This window comes from Spea bombifrons, chromosome 2 (genome assembly GCF_027358695.1).
Source record: "Spea bombifrons isolate aSpeBom1 chromosome 2, aSpeBom1.2.pri, whole genome shotgun sequence".
Lineage (NCBI taxonomy): Eukaryota > Metazoa > Chordata > Amphibia > Anura > Pelobatidae > Spea > Spea bombifrons.
Window position 1 is genome coordinate 97435038 of NC_071088.1, and position 23218 is coordinate 97458255.

Sequence of the window (23218 nt, forward strand, 5' to 3'; positions counted from 1 at the left end):
TGTAACTATTGAACAAATTATATTTGGGTAGTTTCTCTTACATTCTTTAAACAAGCATCAGATCCCTAAAAATCCCCCTGTCCCACATGTTTTTTTTATTTGCATATGAAGCTTCACAAGCACATCTTACCCTCTGAGTGTTGGAGTAGTGTGTGATTCTTTATCTCTTGCTTTGTTATGTGTTGTATGCATCTCTTGAACTCAAATGGCTAAAGTATTTTTTCTATATTTATCTGGCTGAAATTGATTACATAGAGTGGCTTGCATAAATGTTGTTTCACATGGCATGACCACTATGACCACTGAGAGTAGGTGCATGTTATCATATTTTGTTTGTATACTGTGGGTACAGTGAATCCTATTTCTGCTCGTTTTCTATCCAAATATATATATGGAACATTATAAAACACACATAACAAAACTAATTCTAGATTTTGAAAGTGTTTAGGTCAGTGATGTACTTATGATATCATAGGCATGGCCTAAGGCAGTGTCCCCTGCTGAAGACACAGACTCTTCTTCTTTGCGTTACATGCTTTCTGCATACTGTACGGGAACATGGCCTCATACCCTGGCACTCCATCTGAGAAAGGCGTGCAGCTCAAGCTAGAGATACTATTGAGTTCTGTGTCGGCAAACGCAGACCTTAGTGTGTTTATTGTCTAATTACAAACAGATTTGCTCCCTTTTAAATAAAAAAAATGACCACCCTAGCCTAATTGTTTGAATACAGATTGTGCCAAGTACAGAAGAGGTATATTGTTTTAGTACTAATCAGCATACCATCCATCAGAGGTTAGTTAATCATGTTGAATTTATGTACAGTAATATTTCATATTGTGAAGTCATATAAAAAAACAAAAAGATACTTTAAAAAAGGCTTGAAACAAAGTTTGATGTTTGCAGACACTGTTTATATCAGATGCCTGGAAAACCCTCACCTCCACAGACTGTGCCCTCCAGATCTTCACACTGCCGATCATCACACTCACAGTTTTTTCCATATACCCTGTTGTCTCCTGGAGGGAAACATGTGCAGACACCGCATTCGCATTTCCCTGCAACAAAAAAACACAGTGTTCAAGTTTTATTTCTTATCATGCAAGGGGAAGAAACATTCACAATGTATTCTCATCAGAAAAAATAAAAATAGGCAGATGTATTATCTGTAGTTGCTCATGGAAGATTAACTCTTGGCAGTATATTTTCCAAAACTCCCAAGCTGCCTGCCCACAATGTAATATATCGAATAATTCTAGTATGCATTCTAGCAGGTCTTTCAAGCCATCTGATTATACAGTTACATCGTACATTAATGCCTTCCAGTTCCATTAAATTGGTATGTGTTCAGGGCATCTGATTTTATAGATTTGCAGGTGCTTTGCCATTTGTAGCTTGTTAAGAAGTCTCTTTCCGGTAAATATCACAGCAGTCATGAGTTACAAGACTATTAGGTGATGTCAAGCAACACATGAAGAAGCAACAACATTAAAAGACACATCTATTTAGATGGATTATGGTATTGCTTAACAGCCTTATTCTTCATTGTTTCTGAAATACTGTGTTTAATATATGCACTACTGCTGCATTACAATAGGCCACCAGGGCTCATTATATTACTTTCTCTCTCACACGCCTTCGCATCCTGTGCTCATTTATCAAATTATGGAGAGGAACGGGATGGCAAAATTAACAATATTATTTCTTATCTCCAACCCTAAATTCCCAGTCAGTGGTATAACAAAAAATGCCAGATTCCCCCTGCAAGACTTACGATGAGGGCCCCAAACTCATCCCCCTCAAGCTCCTCTCTTAAAGTGCTGCTTCACGGCTGTCTGAAACAGAGGCCACATGCACTTACACTAATGCACAGGGTCACATGACTTTAGATAACCTGTGTGCCAGCACACATGTACATTGGGTAGCCCATTAAGCTTCATGGGTTGCCTGCACCCTGCAGCACTTTAAAACTGATTAAAAAGAGCAAAGTATTCTGGCAACTGGATGAATGAAACACTGATGGGGAGAGGATTGGTGTTACCAGGATTGGGGGCTCATGTTACACTAGTGTTTCCAGTTTCATTTAATAAGAACCTCTCCCTCCGTTTTAACTGGCCCCCAATGTAATTCATAAGAATGCAGAATGGCCTCATTCTGTCTCATACAAATCCAGTGCTCTTTTGACTTTGGTATGTGGTAAGGTTGTCTTGAAGGCAAACATAAAAATATGCTGTCAGATTATCTCTCCAGAGTACTAACTAAATTGGTAAGTGCCTTTTACAATTCATTGTTGTTGTCTAGTCCAATAAATTATATTAAAAAAGCAATGACAAATTTGAAAATGACAAACTCTCTTCTTTATATTTCACCCTTTTCTGCTGATAGAATTTAATAAATTGTAATGGGTTTAAAAAGTGGCCATTTCTGGTAATCAGGAAGTCAAGTAAGTTAATGAATCATGCTTCTGCTTATGTGAAGGATTGTTTTTTTTTGTGGTATGATGCCTTGCTGTATATCTTCTGGCTTGACTAGCTTCAGAGTGGAAATAGCCACGTCTTGTCAGTCTTCAACATGTAAACTCTAAAGTTTAACATTACAATTATGGCTGGCCTCTTGGAGTACTTCCACAAAAGAACAGTTATAGCACACACGACGTGGACAGCCTCTCCCCCGTTTCTCCAATCGGGGGGAGGGTGTGAATGGGGGCGCTGCCCTTTTGCAGAAGTACCTGCAAAATGGACAAAGAAAGAAGACAGGAGACAGACGAACAAGAAGAGGCAAGATAAGAAGCAGAACTGTAGAAAAGGGACATGGAAGTGGTCGGTGGAGAAGGAAGGAGACATTGAGAGATAGAGTGAGAGACAGTGGATACGAGTGTGAGAGAGGATGAATAATTGTGAGAAAGCTTGAGTGAGTGACAAGCTTAGTTGGCTGTTCGAAAGTGCTGCGGATCTGAGGTCTGAATAAAAGACCACCTCGATTATAGTACGAGGTTGTTTTTCAGATACCGTATTTGCTCGATTATAAGACGAGGTTTTTTTCAGAGCAAATGCTCTGAAAAATACCCCTCGTCTTCTAATCGGGGTCGTCTTCTAATCAGACCTCAAATAGAGGTCTGATTAGGAGACTAAGATCCAGATCCCCCGCACCGCTGCAGGGGACCTGGATCCTCCTGTCTCACCACCCCCCATCATACACACACTTACCGGTGCTTCCTGCTGTGTTGCCGGGGCAGCGGGTTGACGTCTACGCGATCCGCGTAGACAACGTCCGGTGCAGCCGGAAGGAGGTGTGGCTAGCAGCGGGGGTTGTCTACGTCCGTCACATAGACCTTCCCCGACTGTCAGAGATCAGAGCTCCCCGCAGATCTCTGACAGCATACGCGACGGACGCATACAAACCCCCGCTGCCAACTCCCCCTCCTTCCGGCTGCAGTGGAAGGCGACGTCAACCCGCTGCCCCGGCTGGAAGCACCGGTAAGAGAGGGCTGAGAGGGGTGAGAGAGAGAGAGAGAGAGAGTGTGTGTGTGTTAGTTAAATGGGGGTATAGGGTGTGTGTGTGTGTGTTAAATGGGGGCATAGGGCATTTCTGGAGTGGTGTTAGGGGGCATTTAATAGAGCACTCTGCCTCCTGAAATGCCTTATACCTCCCTATAATGGCACTCTGCCCCATAATATGCCTTTTAACCCCCTAAATGCCAGAGTGGCATATAGGGGTATAAGGCATTTCTGGAGGCAGAGTGCTCTATCCAATGCCTTTTAACTCCCTTAATGCCACACTGCCTCCTGAAATGCCTTATACCTCCCTATATGCCACTCTGCCCCATAATATGCATTTTAACCCCCTAAATGCCAGAATGGGATATAGGGGTATAAGGCATTTCTGGAGGCAGAGTGGCACATAGGGGGTCAAAAGGCATACCATGGGGCACAGTGTCATATAGAGGGTTAAAAGGCATATCATGGGCCACAGTGCCATATTGGAGTGGCAAGCCTGGGGGCAGATGTGCGTAACTGGGGGACAGGTTGGAAAATACAAGAAATAAAAAGAAAAAAAATATTTTTCTCAATCATAGCTTTTATAAAAAAAAATAGTTTACATGAATTAACATTTACTGGTAAAACTTTTTTCCTTTGGGGTCGTCTTATATTCAGGCTTTTTCTTTTTTTCCTAAGTTAATATTCAGATTTTGGGGGGTCGTCTTATAATCAAGCAAATACAGTAATTCTTTCTGAAAAATAACCTCCTCTTATGTTGATATGCCTGGGCTGCCATTCAAACTGAGGGATATTTCAAGTATTCTGTTTTTTTTCATGTATGAACACCATAAATAAGTTTACTGAGTATATTGAAAAGCTAATGTGGCAGTATGTGAAAGTCACAGGGCATAGTATCACTCGGAGCTCCTCTGTTACTATAACAGTCTTATATATCAAAACTAATTTTTTTTTTACTTCCTAAACAGTCTGTGTATTTTATTTTTAACATATACGATCTGTAAAACAATTTAAAAAATATCACGTTTCTCTGCGAGGTTTTAATCTTAGTTTTGTTTATCACCAGTGAAGTGAAACAATCCATGTGAAATAATGTGTAAAAAAAAATGGCATGCATATATTGACACATTTTATGTTTAATTATTCATGAGTACACCACAAGCCTTGATTTCTAGCATGATGAATAGCAATATGGATCAGTGTTAATATGCTGTATTTTATCCATGGGGAGACGATCTACAGCCTTTGCTGAAGGTTAACACAGTGTAAACAGTGCAGGTCAAGAGGATATGCATTGACAGAAACAGAAATACTATATTTATGGAGTATTAAAGGAATGTAAAAGAGGACCAAGGACCAAATAAGGTCTTTACAGCAACAGGCCAAACCATTTACATGTACCATCATGTTAACTGATAAAATATAATCCAGGAGCCAATTAAAGACTATTCCTGCTTCAACTATGTATCATACTGAGTAATTGTTTACCAATGCCCATATAATAAGAATTATTTTTTTATATATCAAATCAACCATTTTTACAAAATGTATATAATAATTAAACTTACGTTATTTGTGTATGTAACAAGAAAGGTTAATAGGACTTGTGTGTGCATTGAAACCTTGCTCTAATACAATATTGTGAACTTATAAGATATAACTACCACCCCCCAAAATAAACCCCATTGATTTTTTAAATCCTTGATATGTATCCATGCCACAGTTTGAAACATATTCTGAGACTCATATAATCTATTGCTTAGATAATAGCTTGGAGGGTATTGAAAGCTGTGAACCAACTCTGATAGAATGAGGTCATTATGATTTACTGTATGCAGTTATGTGCAATTATTTGAGGGCAATTATAATTAAACAACCCACATGGCTGGAAATATATTTATAAATCAAGCAGAAGCAAGCTAGATAATTAGAGATGTACTTGTTTGTTGGTTACATGCATCGATAATGCACAACTCTTTTTCACATGTGACCATCAAAATATTTCAGGCCCAAATAACTAATGTATGATGCAATCTTTAACACATGCACAATTTTCATTTTGACATCTGGTCAATCTGCGCCTATGCCCTACTTGGGACATCTTGAAACCCGACCAATTCCATTTACCCCATAAAACCATACATTTTTTAAACGATACTTCCCATGGCTATTTGAAATGCTAGTATTTAAACTCTTTCCATGCCAGGTTTAATTGCCTCATTGATCAACGTTGTTGATCGCCTCCTAAGCACTTTTAAATTAGGCTTTCGCCGCCTTACAGCTTATGGTGGACGTTGATGCCCCTGGGAGGAGCCACATGGGCCTCTGCTGCAGTTTTCAATGTTGCTGAATGCCTGACATCAAGGCATTACAGCAACACCGTTTAAGGGTTGTTTCATACCATGTCGTGCTGCTGTATATGAACAGAAAATTATTAATTAAAAATCTTATATGACACCTAACTAGATTTTAGAACAAAAATGTTTAGGAAGTATAGGAAGTATAAAGAAGAGAACCAAAATAAAACAATGGGAAAGGCACCCATGGATCAAATGTTATACTTCTCCAGGATTATATGAAATATAATATTTGATTTATAATATTAAAGTAAAACACTTGTTGTGCCAGCTATGTACAGCGGTGTAACTAGAATCCACAGCACCCCACTGCGAAAACTGTCACCCACAGTGCCAGCTTTGCCCCCCAAAAGCTTGTCAGTTCCCTCAAACTGCTTGTTTGTGCCTTCTTTGCCACCAAGCAGCCTGCCTGTGTCCCTGCCCACATCACTTACCTTACTCGTCCTCCGTGCTGTCTGCAGACTGCTTCAGCTTGTAGTAAAGTTGATGTAATTGGAGAGCTCTGTGCCACTAGTTGCAGTGTTACCCACAGCTTTAAAGGGGCGGGCAAGTGGGACAAGTGTTCGCAGGAGTTGCCCAGGCCCCCTAGTGTTAATTAATATTTACTGGTAAAACTTTTTCCCTATAGGGTAGTCTTATATTCAGGCTTTTTGTTTTTTTCCTAAATTAATATTTTGATTTTGGGGGGTCGTCTTATAATCGGGGTCGTCTTATAATCGAGCAAATACGGTATATATATATATATATATATATATATATATATATATATATATATATATATACAATGATAATGACTTGAACCATATTTTAACAAACTAGGTCTAAATATATTTGACATTAAACTTTACTAACCCCTGAGGAGATCGAGCAATAGATGTAGGACAAAAAAGATCAATTGCTTTCCAAAGATCAGAGAAAAAATAGTGAGATGCTATTTTGTTTCCTGTGACATTGTTAAATCTGTACTCGGATTTCAGCACATGGTTTTTCCAGTATGTTTTACATTATATGATGTTTGACCATGAAATTAATTTGGATATACAATGCATCATTACGTTATATGTTTGATTTTAAGTTTCCAATTTCCTGTATTGAATAAATGATGTTAAAATAGCTCAGTATTACAGGATATAAGAATACTAAGTGGAAAAAAAACAAATGTTCACCAAAGCATACTATTAAATCAATGATAAATTGATGCACTTATGATGATGAACATGATTCAGTCGTGGTTCTTAATGTTAATTGTAAGGTATTTCAGGAGTGTCACAACTGTCAGTTTTCTGTATACCTATTAAACCTAAGGTTAATAAAATACATTTCTGGTTAAAATAGCCCAAATGTTCAACCAAAAACAGAGGGTAAACCTTGCCTATATTAGTGGTGGCAGGCCATGCTGCCATCAACTACTCCCATCTAACTCCTTACAAAAAGTTCCTGCTGCTTCCTATTTCTCAGAGATGTTAAATACAAGAAATATATTTGTAAAGTGGTATGAACAGCTCTCAACACCACAGGGCAGAACTGGAGGTACCTGCTAAGGTAGCCATCTTATACCTGCAAAAAAAACCTCAGCCTTTCCTGTCCAATTTTAAGGACAAGGCATACGTCAGATCTTAACCTTAACATTACCCTGTCGCATCATTCACTGGCACATGATTTCTCTAACACAACTAGGGAACATCTCAACTATTACTGCCCAGGGGGATCCCAAAGTCTTGGAGGCAGATAGATGACTTATATTTTTATGATTATATAAGTGTCACCTAATGACTTAAAGGTATAGTTGCTTCTAGGTGATACAGACTAGGTGTAGTTTGCTTTCACAGATTGATACAACACTGCTTAGAGCAAAAAAGGTTTAACTATAAGTCTGGTTTCTTTGAACAGCAAGCTGTGATTTTTTTCCCTTCGGGAACAGTTCTAATGGACCACAACGGAATATCTGTCAGTCAAAGATCTTTTGAATGGTTCCCATGTTCCCGTTCCATGTGTCAGTGTGTCTTTTCAAGCAAGTGTGTCTTTTTAAGCAAGTCTGAGTTGTTAGAGAATAAATATAAGGAAAATTGATCTTATCATTTCTCCACTAAATATACAGAGGATGTTAGATTTACTTGTTAAATAATATATAAATATATAATGAGTTTGTGTACAGCGAGGAAAATGAAAAATATATGGAATAGCCGTATAGCCATCCTTAACAAAAGACATGACTAAGGTCCATGCAAGATTTGAGGCCGTACCTTAAAAGGTAGACAAGATGGACCAAAGACCGGCTACAAATTCTATGTATTTTGTGATTTGTAGTAACAACTGTAGATGAAGCCTCAACTTCTGCCATGTTGGGTCAGCGATGGAGTTTCTAGGATCCATCATAAATATTAAAGTACTAGTAAGAAAGAAAAAGTTACATTGTACCTGCTCCAAATTGCTTATCAGACCAGTAAAAAGCTAAAAACAAAGACAAAGAAATGTAGTACATACGGTATGTACACATATACTGTATATATGGCTTGCAATAATAACTGGAGTGCCAGTGACTATACAAATCTACTATAATGCTCTGGAAAAAATTTTCTTGTTATTGCAACAAGAATTTTAAATGAGGAAGGATCTATGGGAAGGGAAATATTTCCATGTTTTGACAAACTGGAACTGCATATTTGTGGCAGTTCTGGTCCCAAAGGATTGAAACATGACATTGCTTTTCTATGCCACAGATAAAGAGCAGATCAGACTGTCAACTCAACTGCATCTTTTCTTTCCAAAGGGGAATTCTCTTTCTGCATGAGTGAATCATAACTGCCCTCATTTTCAACATCATCCTCAGGTTTAGACCTCTGGCTAAGCTAACCAGACAAAAAAAAAAAAAAAAAAAAACATTTTAAGCACAAAAAGAGATGTAACATCTTTCTTAACATCCATACACTTAAATTAAAATACCTTCTTAATGTTTTCTTGGTTTTCACACAGTTTTTTTTAATGACAATATATGTGTAACATATGTTAGAACGGAAGATTCTGAGTGTGAATAGGTGTTTCAACTGCTGTTTGATCTTTGTGATCGGCTTGCCTGGGAGTTTAGAGGTGTAGCAGGGAGATATTTTTCTCTCTCAGGACAAATCTCTATTCTACTGCTCCCCGTTACTAAACAAATTGGTTTAGGGCACTAGGCCTTTAGTCCAGACCAAAAAGAAAACTTGCTCCAGGACATCCCAACCTTTCTACATGGCAGTAAAGGTAGAAATACATGGCAAGGCATACGAAATCCTTAAACGGGAACTCCAAAAACATGTTTACCCTTTTGGTATTGTGTTTTCTTAAGTAATAGGCATGTTCTGTTTGTCGGAAAAAGTGACAAATAGTATTTTTCACACCTACTCATGACCTGCTATATGTGATGTTGGTTGTCATTGCCAGAAAACCTCTTGAAGATTGGTGCACTGCAACAATAGCATCACATGTGATACAGAGAGCAACACAGTCACTTCAAATGTATTGCACAAAGAGCATTAAGCACCCTTACGAGAGCTACGCAATGTTACGAAAACAGCTAAATGCATCTTTATTTTATCAATACTCTGATCTCACGCACGTGACTTTTGACATCAGCTCCGACTGTTACCTCCCCTTAGAGTCCAAGGTCCAGAAAGGTAACATACAACTGTGGAGAACAATGCATACACAAGTAATGATTACAATTTATTCCATGGTGATGTGTAACTTGTAGATTGATTTAGTAACAATATAAGCTATTTTGCAATAATATATATATATATATATATATATATATATATATATATATATACAGTATATATATTGCTTCTTTGACACATACTTTTATTTTTCTCCTTATCATAACTACTGAATTCTGTCTGACAAAACGTTTAGAATTTCAGCAGGTAAAACAAGCAGGACCAGCCTAGGGGACTATTTATTCCAAAATTCCAATCTGCCTAACTCTTATCTCCACATCCTTAGGGGACTCACATCTTATGTTCTGCCTCTTGGCTTACATATATATATACATATAAACCACAGGATTTCACAGTAGTTTATTCCATTCCCTTTACATCTACAAGCTCCCCACTGAATTTTCGAACAGGAAAATTATTCTCAATCAGACAACACCCACCTGCAAGTAGCAACACAGGCTGACAATGAGTAGTACCATGATAAAAACAAGCCAGTAACAGTAAGCTAAAGACAGCATTATTAGTCGTTCAGGAGAAATACTGAAGTTCAAATTAAGTTATCCACTAAACTTTTTTATGTTGTTCTCCATAGAACGTTTCATTAATCGAGCATATATAGAAAACCTGCATTATAGAGGAACACTTCGAGTATATTGCATTGCCACCCCTATTCTCAATTATTTTATTTATTTTTTTACATTTATCGTTTTATAAGTGCTCTACGTTCATTGCATCTTCTATAAAGAGAGCTAACACGAAACTATTTTGTAAATAAATTCTAAAATATTACCACAGTTGGTCCAACTTTTACCTTAAATGTTATTTTTCTACCATATAATTGAGTCACCAGGTATGCGGGCTACAATTGACTATAGAAATTATCTGAAAGAAGAAGGAGAACATTGAAGATACTGTTTAGTTGTGTCCTAGACAAAATCCTTTAATACTCCTTGCCTTCGATGTGCTGCAGGGATAATTTTCAGTTTATCCATAGCTGTGAATGATTCTAAGTGAATCACATCTTTTACAGTACTCAGTGGAATCCATGGGAACAGCTGATGTCAGAAAATTGATTGGTATTCACTTCAATAATATTTCTTGAACTGAATAAATCAATTATATTTTGCTTATCATATTCTTTTTTTGTCACAACCATATATAATGGCGATTCATGTATTATTGCAATATAGGAAACTCTGGAAATGATTATCTTATACTGTTGTTCTCATTAGATGTGTTTGGTGGTACAGTATGGGACTCAACTCAATACGATTTTAAAGCATTTGTGTATATTTTTATATTTATGCATTTGAAGTGTTTTTTTTGTGATATTATTCTTATAAACCTGTATTTCCTTTTTCTATAACCAGTGCCCAAACTAGATTTATTTTACTTTTGGCCCTCTCTTGTACTGGTAGTGGCTACCTGCTGTTTATTGCGTTCCACACTGTTTTTTTTTCTTTTCATTCATATTTTCCATCACTCACTGGTGCAAACTTATACTGAATCTTCAATGTGTTAAGGAATATCATTAGATTCTTGAATACAATGTGTGACTATCTATTTTTGAATAAGATCTGTCACGTTTTAGCATTTATTGTATTATACTGTTCAGTACACTAAATAATAATATTTGCAGATTTACAAATAATATATATATATATATTTAAAAAGACTTTATGTGAAGTGTACTTAAACCACTTAACTTGTTAGCAGTGGGGAGGTTATCAGGAAATAAAAAAACATATTTTCTCTTTCCGTTTCTGACTTTATCAGCTCCTATATAGTAAACAATCCCCTACTTTTAAACAAAATACCTCCTAAACAACAGAATCCATTGTAAGCCATAAATCACACATTTCTAAGTAGTTTCGATAAAATCATTTTGTTATGCTTTTAACTCAAGATTGTAAACTTGTGAGCAGGGCTCTCTCCACCTAATGTATCGGTTTGTCTTAGTCTGTCAATTCTTGTCTTGTCATACCCCTTGAATATATGTATTGTATTAAGCGCTGCGTAAATTGTTGGCGCTATATAAATAAAAAATAATAATAATTCCAGGTTTAGACAATCTGACATCAGTTTAATACAGTGTATGCTTGTTACACCTGGCTTCAAATATAAACAGAGTTAAACATTTCATTTCTCTGTACTAAATATGTAAATATTCATAACATAATATGTTGATTACTTTAAGGAACTCCATACAGTGAAAACTGCACCTACCAATGGATCATTTAACCTGCCCTCTAGTCTTAGCTACAGTATTTGCCACCTTTCTGATTTCTTCTATTTTTCCATATTTGTGACACTCAAATGTTTCAGATCATCAAATTAATTTTAATAATGCACAAAGATGACCATTGTAAACAGAAACTGCAGTTTTAAAGATGGTTTATTGTACAGAAGGAAAAAACTATCCAACCCTATTGATAATCGGGTTCAATTTCACTAGACACACCAGGGCATGATTACTGACAGTAAATGAAATTGAACCTGTCTTACAATGTAAAGTAGGCTACAAGATCTCAAAAAGCAGCATATAATGCTATGATCTAAAGAAATTCAAGAACAGATGAGAAACAGAGTCATTGACATTTATCAGTCTAGAAAGGGTTGCAAAGTCATTTCTAAGGTTCTGGGTCCTCAGTTAACCACAGGGAGAGCCATTAACTACAAGCTGAGAAAACTTGGAACAGTGGTGAAACTTCCCAGGAGCAGCCATCCTATCAAAATTCCTCAAAGAACTCATCAACAAACAGGGGGTCACAAAGGAACTCAGACTAACATGTAAAGAACTGCAGGACTCACTTGTCTCAGTTAAGGTCTGAGTCCACCATTCCACAATAAGAAAGAAACTGTGTCAAAATAGCATTCGTGGAAGAGTTCCAAGTCAAAAAGTACTCCTGAACAAAAAGAACACAAAGACCGTTCTCACATTTGTCAAAAAAACATCTTGATTACCTGTATTATATTCTAGTCTAAACTGGACCGTTTTGGAAGACATGAGTCCTGTTACATCTGGTGTAAAGCTAGTACAGCATTCCACAATAACGAACATTATACCAACATTGAAACGTGGTGGTAGTGATACTGTGATGGTCTGTGGCTACTTTGTGCTTCTGGACCTGGGTGACTTGGCATAATTAATAAAACCATGAATTCTGCTCTCTACCAGAAAATCCTGAAAGAGAATGTCTAGCTCTGGCTTAAGCGCAGTTGGGTAATGCCACAGGAAAATGATCCAAAGCACACAAGCAAGTCCACCTCTTGTGAATGACTCAAGAGAAACAAAACAACGGTTTTGGAGTGGCCTAGTCAAAGTCCTGACTTGAATCTGATTGAAATTCTGTGGCATGACCTCAAAAAGGCAGTTCATGCTTTAAAACACTCCAATGTGGCTGAATTAAAACAATTCTTCCAAGAAAATGGGTCAAAATTCCTCCACGGCAATGTAAATCACTCATTGCCAGTTATCTCAAACTTCAGTTGTTGCCTCCAAGGATGGCACAACCAGTTAAATTTCTTACATAGATGATATAGGTTTCGCTGAACTCTTTACTTTCAATAAATGAAATGGTCATTAAAAACCATGACCATTTTCTGTATTTTCTGTTTACTGACTTTCTTTGTGTTATATTAAAATCAGTTGGATAATCTGAAACATTTAAATGTGACCAATAAGCAAGAAAAGAAAAAAATTGTGAAGGGGGAAATACTTTTTACAGCACTGTATAGGTTGGACCCCTGTCTGCCATCTGCCAGTCTAATACTTGAAAATGGTCAAAAGAGAAATTATTGTGTAGGGCTACAGGCTTCAGCTTATATAACTTCTTTGGCTATCCATAAGCATTACATTTTTTTCCAACAGTGACAGTGCTATAATTGGAACTCTTCAAGAAGAGGTATAGGATCTAATGTGGGATATCCTATTTTTGAACACAAAAAATGGCCAGTGTTCCGAATTGCCATAATGTGTATTTTGTGTCTTATTTAAATAACATTTTAAACTGTGTAAAAAATACTGCAGTTTGTCAAAGCAGTAAGATAAACTGAACAGAAATGGTGGGTAATGTTGGAGAAAAAAGTGAAATTTAATGCACTACCGAAGCTTTGATAATCCTTAAAAACAAACTGCTCCAATAATTTCTTCTCTTGATCGTCTATATGCCACATTGATGCCTCCTGCTAATCCTGCTATCTGGCCGAGCAGGTTCCATTATTAATATTCTACACTACCTCCCTTTAGACAGAACCTAGGATTAGTAACCTTCAATAATCCTTGATTCCCAGTAAACCTTAAACTCCTGAAGGATCATAAAGCCAGAAATACAGCAGGCTTTAAAATAGAAATGTAAAATCCTTAAAAGAAAACTGCCAATTATACTTTTGGAATGTAGAACCGAAAATAAATATGCCATTTCCAACATGTGTTGAACCACCCTGAAACATATAAAAAATTAGGAATATTAATGTTACTTTACTTGTGTTACTTTACTTTAGTGTGTTAAAAGCTAGTAGGATATCTGACTAGAAAAGGGAGGGCTCAAATGGGCCCCTGATTTTTCGGGGACTGATTTGGCTATGGTGCTAACAACTTCTACGCCTCCTAGGATAAACCAGTCTACCACATGTCTTTTAGGATACCAAACATAGAATATGCACATATGGAACAGATATCTGGAACTCCATCAAGTTGTGAGGCCTTAATGGAGCAGCTCATGTGGCCAATTTGATTGGCAATTAGACTTACAACTCATGTGATCTTGTTATTTACTGATTTAATAGCACCATCATATTCCGTGGCGCCGTTCAATTGGCAAACAGGACAAAGCTAATGATTTACATAACAGCTCAAACAAGCGTATAATCCAGAAGGAAGTAAGTTCATTTTATACAAGTGAAAAACATTGTAACTTGAATCTAATGGCCTTAGTATGTATTATGTTTATTTGAAAGTTTATATCACACTACCAGCAAAAATTAGAAGGTGGATTAATACCAAAAGGCATTTTTAAATCCCACCTGGATGATTGTTTTGCATCACTGGTGTTCATAGAATCCCAGGAGGTCTAGTAAAGGCTTTCACAAGGAGAGGTCACAATGATGACAGAGCTTTAACATTGTAAAAGTCCTCTGAAATCGTGAAACTTCAGGGAAAGCCCTACTTGCCTTAACAGTGTTTATTGATGTGCCCTCAACCTATAGTACATTTTGCTTCTATTGGTAAAGTGGGCTAGATAATAAAACAATAAGCTTAGTTTTTCAGAAATCAAATGATTTAGAACTAAATATAGTTACTAATTACATTAAAAACACCACATGCAGAATCCAAAAAGGTCCACATATTCAGTATGGAGAAGCTTGTGAGTAAAGGACAACATACAATAAGATGCCAAGGCACTGGACCACATTCCCTTCACACAGTGTTCCCTCTAAGCTGTGCGCTTGTGCGCGCGCACATAGCTTTTTTAGAGAGCGCACATGTCCAATTTTTTTGAAACTTTATGCGGCGAGGATATTGTGCGCACAAAATTTTTGCTCTGTGAAACTTTTTGCACAAGAGAAATTTTCTGCGCACGCCAACTAAGAAAAATTAGATGGAACATTGCCTTCACATCTAATCTAGTTAGGAATGAGTTAACATTTCCACTCACTGTCTACTTGAATGTCCTGTGCAGATGATTCTCTTCAGAGATCAGAGAGCAGTTTGGAGCCGAGTCTGGTTGATTGTCATTTTGATCAGCAGTGCTATGTGAGGCAGAAACTTCAGGCTGACTTGCATGCGGCACAGGAGCAGATCACATCTGAACCGTTAGCACTGACCATAGAGTGAAATCTACACCCCATTGCGTAGTGCATGCAGTGTATGAATCACGCTCACTGATCATACTGGTGCTATTACCACAGCTGGAACAAAATGAGAGCATTCAGGAAAATGTGACACATTTCTATTCAAAATTACAACTGCAATCCCTGATTTGGTGACAGGTAGTTCTGCAGTCTGCCTATTGATAATCAGAAATCCAAAAAGGTATTTTTCCCCAAAATATGAACACTATTGAATGCATCGGGGTGCTAAGCCTACATAGCTGCAAGTACAGGGTGGCCCTAGAAACGGATACTGGAAATTTAGGATCAAGTGGTATTAAAATGATAAAAGCGAATGTAAAGCAGACTTTAATTAAAGACTCCAAAACATGGAAACACAAATCTCTGGTATAGGCCACTGCATATTACTGCACACTAGTAGACTAATTAATAGATTCATTTAGCGTGTCAAGACAAGGCCTGTGCTGGGAATTAGGAGAAATCGGTTTTTCGTTCACCTGACAACGCAGAAAGGAAATGTTGTTAGATAACACCATAAAGGTGCACCACTGAAAAACTCAAAATTTATATATATCGAAATATTGTCCATAAACCTGAAATGTGGAATGAATATTTACAGTTATATATCTACTATTATGGATTTATTTATATGGCTGCTTGATATTCCACAGCACTATACAATGTGTGACCAGGACATGTAGTGCATCAATTAAGACCAACGTTAAGGGAGGTCTTGCGCAAAGGAGGGTACTGTTTATGCTTATTGGATTAGCCCACTGGTTGACATGCCCATAACACATCAATGTCTTAGGAACACTGTAACACATTTAGTGATCACTATATTTTAACACTATTCAATTTCCCTAACCCTGCACTAAAGGACCCGAGAAACATCAATTTAAGTTTCAATGTATGAAAGAAATATACATATAAAAGAAATATATCGATCATTATAATCATATATAGATCACCTGTCTAGGTTTGATATAGGTGAGTGTATACCCAAAACTACCTTTGGCAACTTTCAATCTTAAATTTTGCTTTGATGTAATTAAACATTAGGTGGGCAATTGTAGATTTTCTGTATTGGTATCAATTTCCAATTTTAGAATCTATTTTTTCTTAACGTGATTTATCTGCATCAACACATGCTATGGTAAAAAGTTAACAAGTTAAGTTCACTTATAATGGAGCATGGAAACAATTTTATAAAGACTAATTGTAATAGATAATTTAACAGGAATTGCAACCTTGACTTCCACCTCTTATTTAACAAAAGTGTTCGGTAAACTTTTACAGATGACATATTACTCGCTGCCTTTACAAATCATATACAATTCATCAGAAATATGAGCTGTCTCTCTGGGCATTAGCAAAGACACGACAGAATATCGGAGGAAATAAGCGGAATTACCTAACAGAGGACCAGACAGAGAAATATGTAATCCCTGTAAAACCTGTGTGTCTAACAGGAAATCAAAACCTTCATAAGTTTCAGACCCTTATATCATTTTGCTCTTAAAACTTTGTTTAGTTCTGTGCATTACTAACAATGAGTATTCATGGATAATTTCTCATAGCACATCAAGTGACTGACAGTGTAAGAGGAACATACAAACAAACGAACAAATAAACCCATCTAGTCAACTTATTAGAATAGATGATTTGGGAAAATGTCAGTATTTCCAAAATCTTTGCAAAAAAATGGTGAATAAAACAGTGTTAAGTAAGTGCGTGATTATGTACATATCTTTAAGTATGGTAGTGTGTGTCTCTGTGTTAATGTGTGTATGTAAATTTTACTGTATGTGTGTTTGTGTATAATACTGTCTGTGTATGTAAGTGTGTGTGTCGTTGTTAATATATTACTGTGTGTAAGTATGTTTTTAGTGTGTGTTTCTGTTAGTATGTTTGTTTTAGTAAGTTGTTATCTAATATTTGTACGTCCTTGGTCACAAAGGGATTTCCTATTAATGGCAGTTTATATAATATATATATATATCTATATATTCTGATTGTTTTGTGTAATTGTTTTGGAGAAGTTGGAAATTAAAAGACTTGTTTTCGACTTGATCCTTGATCTACATCTTTTGTTTAGCAAGTGTAAGGGCTATGGACAGAGAGACACATCTTCTTTAATTAAAGAACACGGTTGTAGTACATTACATTATAATGATTTAATGATGGTAGAAGTCGGTGTCCCTTTACGCAGCCTCATGTGTCTTGCAGATATTCCCCAGTAACTGTGCAAACAAAAACTAGTGGCTCTAGCTCCCAAAAACACAACTGTTCTCAATCAATGCAGATGTCCAATATCAGTACGTTGACTTTTGTAGATTGCTACCAAAACAATAAGAGAGACTCTATTTTTTCTTTATTTTATATGTCATATAGTATAATTAATGGAGAATTCCATCATAGTAATCCACTAGATCTTTTATGGTACCCTTATCAGACATTTTGAACTAGTCGTCCTTGAGTTAGCATTTTCTCTGGAAATTTCTCTCAATAATTAATGTATACTGTTACAGCTTGCACACATTTTCGTGGTCCCTGATGGAAATGTGAAGGAGGAAAGATTATACGCTGTCAAGTGACAGAATGATCTATCCCTGATGCTTGATTTAAAACACAGCTGAATGAATGAAAATAGTATTTTTTTCTTTCAGAGCCATTAATATACATGGTAATTTATTGAACCTTCAATCAAAAAGAGATAATGGGGGAATGACTCATATCCCTTAATTCCATATTTATCCTGGTTCTCTAGTAATTAGCAGTTTAACTGCTGTATGAAATGCAATTAATACACAGGAAAACTCCATTCAACAAAAAATCTAGATGGGTAAGCAATTCCCCACTCATTTGCAGTGATCCTAGAAACCGAAAAAAATGGTGCAACTGACAGGTTCTTGATTAATTTTGGCACAAATATCAATTTGATAGAAAGTTCAGCTAATTTTTCTTTGTTAGATAGATAAATGTTAGACCTTATGTAATAAAAGACCTTAGAAATAAAATGTGTTTGCCAACATTCCATGAAGGAGACTGAGGACATTATCACTTATCAAAAAATTAGACAAATCTTTCTGAAAGGAAACAAAAAGAATACAAAATACCCATTAGTTGCTTACTGTACCAAAATGTATCACATAAGTTGGCGGTCGGCCCCAGCTCAAACATTGCTCACATGCCGTAGAAATGGTACAAAATACAAAACAAAATGTAAATTGTTTTGTGAAATAAATTTTTAACACTCTATTTAATATTGTTTTGCTCCTCTTTCTGTTAATATTAAATTCGTACTCTCCCTGCATTGTAAACTCTCCACAGACCAGGTTGATCTATATAACACCTTTACAATAAGGCATAAAGGCCATGTTTACAGTTTACTTGGACAGACAATATTCTTCGAAAGAAAGAAAGACCTTCTAACATTTTGTACCGTTCTTATTAGTCAATGCTCAAGTTACTATTGTAGCTACGCTACTGAATTTAACACTTTTGCAAGTAAATGTTCCATGTAATACCATCCATAGTACAGTTGAAAGCCAAAAATCTTCTACAAACAAACTATTAAATCAAATAATTATTTATTATTAGGGGAACCCCTGGACCGTTAGGGAATGGGGAATGTGGCTGCTGGCCTAGGTCATAGTGTGGCCATACCAATAGTTTCCCTATTGGCTGGCTGGGCACAACAATGTTGCAGTTAAGCGGTATATAAGATGAGGTGGCAGACATGCCTACCTTTTCCCCATCTGGTTCTTAAGAACAAACATTTCTCTCCTTCCTTTCCAGTTTTGTAGTATGTATATGTTGGCTCTTTGCTGTTCTGTTTTGTCATGTTTTGTAGTCGCAGCAGATGAAGAGTTCCCCTTTGGCCAGCGTTGATTTGTTGGAGGCTGCGCTATACTGGGCTTGAGAAGGCTGGCCCATTGTGACGCTTATGGCACCTCCTGGACCAGAACCCTTGGGTGTGTGAACCGCCTGCTGGACTCAAAGGCTTAGCAGCTGGCAAGTTGTTTAGGTTTATATTATGGTTATATGGTTACTGGCATGGGGCGTTGGTAAAGCTGTGGCTGACGCCCTTACCCACAACTGCTCTTGCCTTAATTTAAGTTGGGTGGGTGAAGGGGTTGGACGTACGAGCCTCTAAACAGTCATGTTATTATAATAGAAGAAATACAGTAGATCGTAGGCCAATATCTACTTTATTGTATCCCCAGCAGTAAATAAAACCGGGAAAACAGATCTTCTAGAAATAAAAAGAAAGTAGTCTGCCATTTCTTGCAAAACACCCACTCCTGCTTTCCTGTTCGGTGAAGGACAAGAGCTCTGGTATTACTCGAATAGCAACTGTATCTATATTCTAAACTGCAAGGATTTTGAAAATTCCTCTTCTACCTCCTGTGCTTTAGTAACAAAAGACGGCACCTCTTCCTGTTGCACACCCAGTCCCTTCCCAAAATAATTGCTTAATCAAGTAATGTTTTTCCTAAATTCATAGCTTTTGCAAGGAACAATTCATTGTTGAGTGACAGAAAACCATGTATTAACATATCGTTTCCATATAAATTATAACAGCTTCTTGTTCCTGTTGGTTTTGTATAATTTACCCCATACAAGAACACGTAAAATGACAGATTGAAGATAATTTTCTTAGCATGTCAAAGAGCTCAAATCATATTCCGTCTAAATGTTACAGCACCTTTAATGTATAATATACTTCCGATAAAAATATGTTACTAGATAAATGCATATTTAGACAATAATCCCTGCCCATACAAATATTTAATCTAATAATTATAATGAAAACATGGGAATATCGTGATGAACTATCCACAGATACAACATGGATATCTTTTAAATGAACATCCAAATAAGCAGACAGTGCTACTCTTGTGAGTTAGTTGTCCGATGAGGTTTAAATTGCTTTGGGCTATTTGTTATTTTAGCTGATAGATCCTAATTGCATTCTAACACAGTCTTTATACCCTACTGCATTTCCATTGCATCTGGTAATCCCAAAAGCAATTTTCTAAGGCAGGGGATCATTTTCCCAGAAGAACATTGCATCTTTTGTGAAAATGGACTAGTATCTTCAGCTGTAAAGGTCAATTTGTTTTAAAATACTCCAGTGTAATTCATGACTTCAGTTCTTCCCCCCTATCATCCTTCTCCGGCATCCTCAAGGGTTGACCTCAGTTTTCTAGTTTATTCTGCGAGGAAGGATGTAAAAAAATCTCCTCATTGCATTCATTGTACAGTTGAGAGCATCTATTTTTGTTGAGATAAACTCTCAATTCTTAAACATAAGCAACAAAATGCATTCACATCACAGTTTTGTTCTGGACTCCTGCTATATTCACATGAAATCTGGATTAAAGGAAAGTGCGGTATGCAAATTAAATTAAAAATGTTACTGAAAAAGGGTTGTGACCCACATCTACTGACCTTCACAATAAAATGAATTGGTTCTGAACAGTTGTTTCACACAACAGAAAATACGGTATTTTACAATGTTTTATATATACTGTAGTTTATTTCCAAAATGGTAGGTGTTCTTAGACATTATGTCATTCTTTACTGGGAACAAACGGTGTTATATAGTAGGCTTAATTAATAGAAATAAAATGTTTCCCTAAGGTAATTATGCCGGATTACTTTTTTGGTAATAACCATCTTTGATTTTTTTTTTTTTGAAGGCCATAGGGAACTAATTAATGAGGCAATTATTTGACAGGCGTGGGAGACAGAATCAGAGTTGTTTCAACAGCAAATAAAGCCAAGAATTGTGTTTAGTCAGGGTTTGTCAAAAGTGGAGAAAATATAAAACGGAAGAGTTCTCAAAGGAAAGACCCTATGTAATTGTGTCTATGTCCATATTATAGAAAAGCATTCAATGAGAAATGCATTATTTGTTTGAGGTCGGGGCAGATATAAAAGTAAAGAAATTTGGAGCAAATTTGGAGCCTCTATGCTTCTACCTTTCCACAACTAAAATGTTGAATATATATGGTCCTTTGGTATTTGTTGTAGCCCATGTCAAGGCTTCCCACTTTGACTACATCTCCAGGATGCAGTCTACATTGGCCTTGTTATTTGGTTTGTCATTGTTACTTTTTATTCTGTACACTGTTAATGTTGATGTTATTTTTAATTTTGTATTTTTCTTCATTCTAATAGTGCTATGGAATATGCCGGCACTCTATGAGCAAAATGTAATAATGATGATGATAAAATACTGTTTATATAATCTCTTATTTCGACCACTTAATTTTATTTTCTATCTAAGAATTTAAATAATTTAAAAAATGGTCCTGTCTATAAAAATAACACGTCTGTATAGCTCATGTTTTTTTTTTTTCCAAAATCATGCATTATAGATGCTCTGCTAGCCAATGATAACGATGCTTAAATATGTACTGTATTTGGTAAATCAAATATATATCCATGTTTTCTTCCACACAGAATGTCACTTTCACGTTCTCAATACATAAATGAAAGAGGCAGAATATATAAAGCAATTTATGCAAATAGAGTGAGTTCTTCATGCGTTACGAAATAAATCAATTACTCTATCATGCAATCCTTCACAATTTTGCCTTATTTTGTTTAATTTATTCATGAAGGTCCTGCTTAGCTCTGTAGTTATGTTTTGGGAAAATTGTATCAGCTACAATTACTTGGCTTAGGATCCACTTCTTACTTCTTCAAAGAAACAGCGTTAACTTGGAATAATTTACCCTCAAGATACAAGCTCTCCTGTTAATAACATTTTCACACACACACACACACACATATATATATATATATATCTCCATGGAAAAAATAGGAGCACTCGCAGGACTTCATATAAAAGTGCAAAATGTTTTATTAGTCTAGGTCAACGTTTTGCTCTCCTACATGGAGCCTTCATCAGGACATACAGGTTCCTTGGCACACTTTGGGCCCCTTAGTCCCAATTTAGCATTGTTTAAACTCTACAGCCTACCTGAGTATTGTTGCAGACCAACTTGCATCATCTCAAACTGGTTTCTTGAATATGACAGTGAGTTCACTGTACTCCAATGGCCTCCACAGTCACAGATCTCAATCCAATAGGGCACCTTTGGGATGTGGTGGAATGGGAGATTCGCATCATGGATGTGCAGCCGACAAAGCTGCAGCAACTGCGTGATGCCATCATGTCCATGTGGACCAAAATCTCCAAGGAATGTTTCCAGCGCCTTGTAGAAAGTATGCCACTAAGAATGAAGGAAGTTCTGAAGGAAGAAGGGGATCCAACCCGGTACTACTTAATAAAGTGGCCAGTAAGTAGATTACTTTTTTTGGAGTTACATTTTAAAAATTCCTTTATTTCATATTGGTGTCCCGTCTTTGTAGAGTAGAAAGAGGTCACTTCTCTGTCCTGCTTCATAAAGTTTTTACAAGGTACACAATGGCCACATCTGTATCTGAGACCAAGATTGAAGCGATCTTGGACCATTTGTCTATTTTTGTTGTGTGTGTCTAGGTTAAGTTTCCTACTTAAATTAGGAGCTTCCCGGAATACCATTCTTGGTGAAAGTTTTCCTAATGTCAGAATGTTGGTTGTAAAAATCTAATATTGCCAAGACCTCCAGTTCATGGCTGTTGGTTGGTCTGGTTTTCTTCTTCAATAGGTCTGTTCTATTGCACGGACGAACTGTACCTATGCTATCTCTGGTAGGATAGCCTTTTTGTAGGAACCCATTGTTTGTTCATTGTAGGTCTCTAGATCAGTGCAGTTGCGTCTTAAATGTTGGAATTGGCTTTTTGACATGTTCTGTAGTTAGGGGTAGAAGTCACAACT

At 36.6% G+C, this 23218-nt stretch overlaps 1 protein-coding gene across 1 annotated transcript in view; it reads right to left on the reverse strand.

The window, feature by feature from the left end:
* Nucleotides 1-23218, reverse strand: part of ITGBL1 (integrin subunit beta like 1) — an 88251-nt gene that overhangs the window by 12888 nt on the left and 52145 nt on the right. The window contains exon 8 of the mRNA XM_053455317.1: nt 942-1058. Within this exon, the coding sequence (XP_053311292.1) occupies nt 942-1058 (117 nt within the window). The remainder of the gene's footprint in view (nt 1-941; nt 1059-23218) is intronic.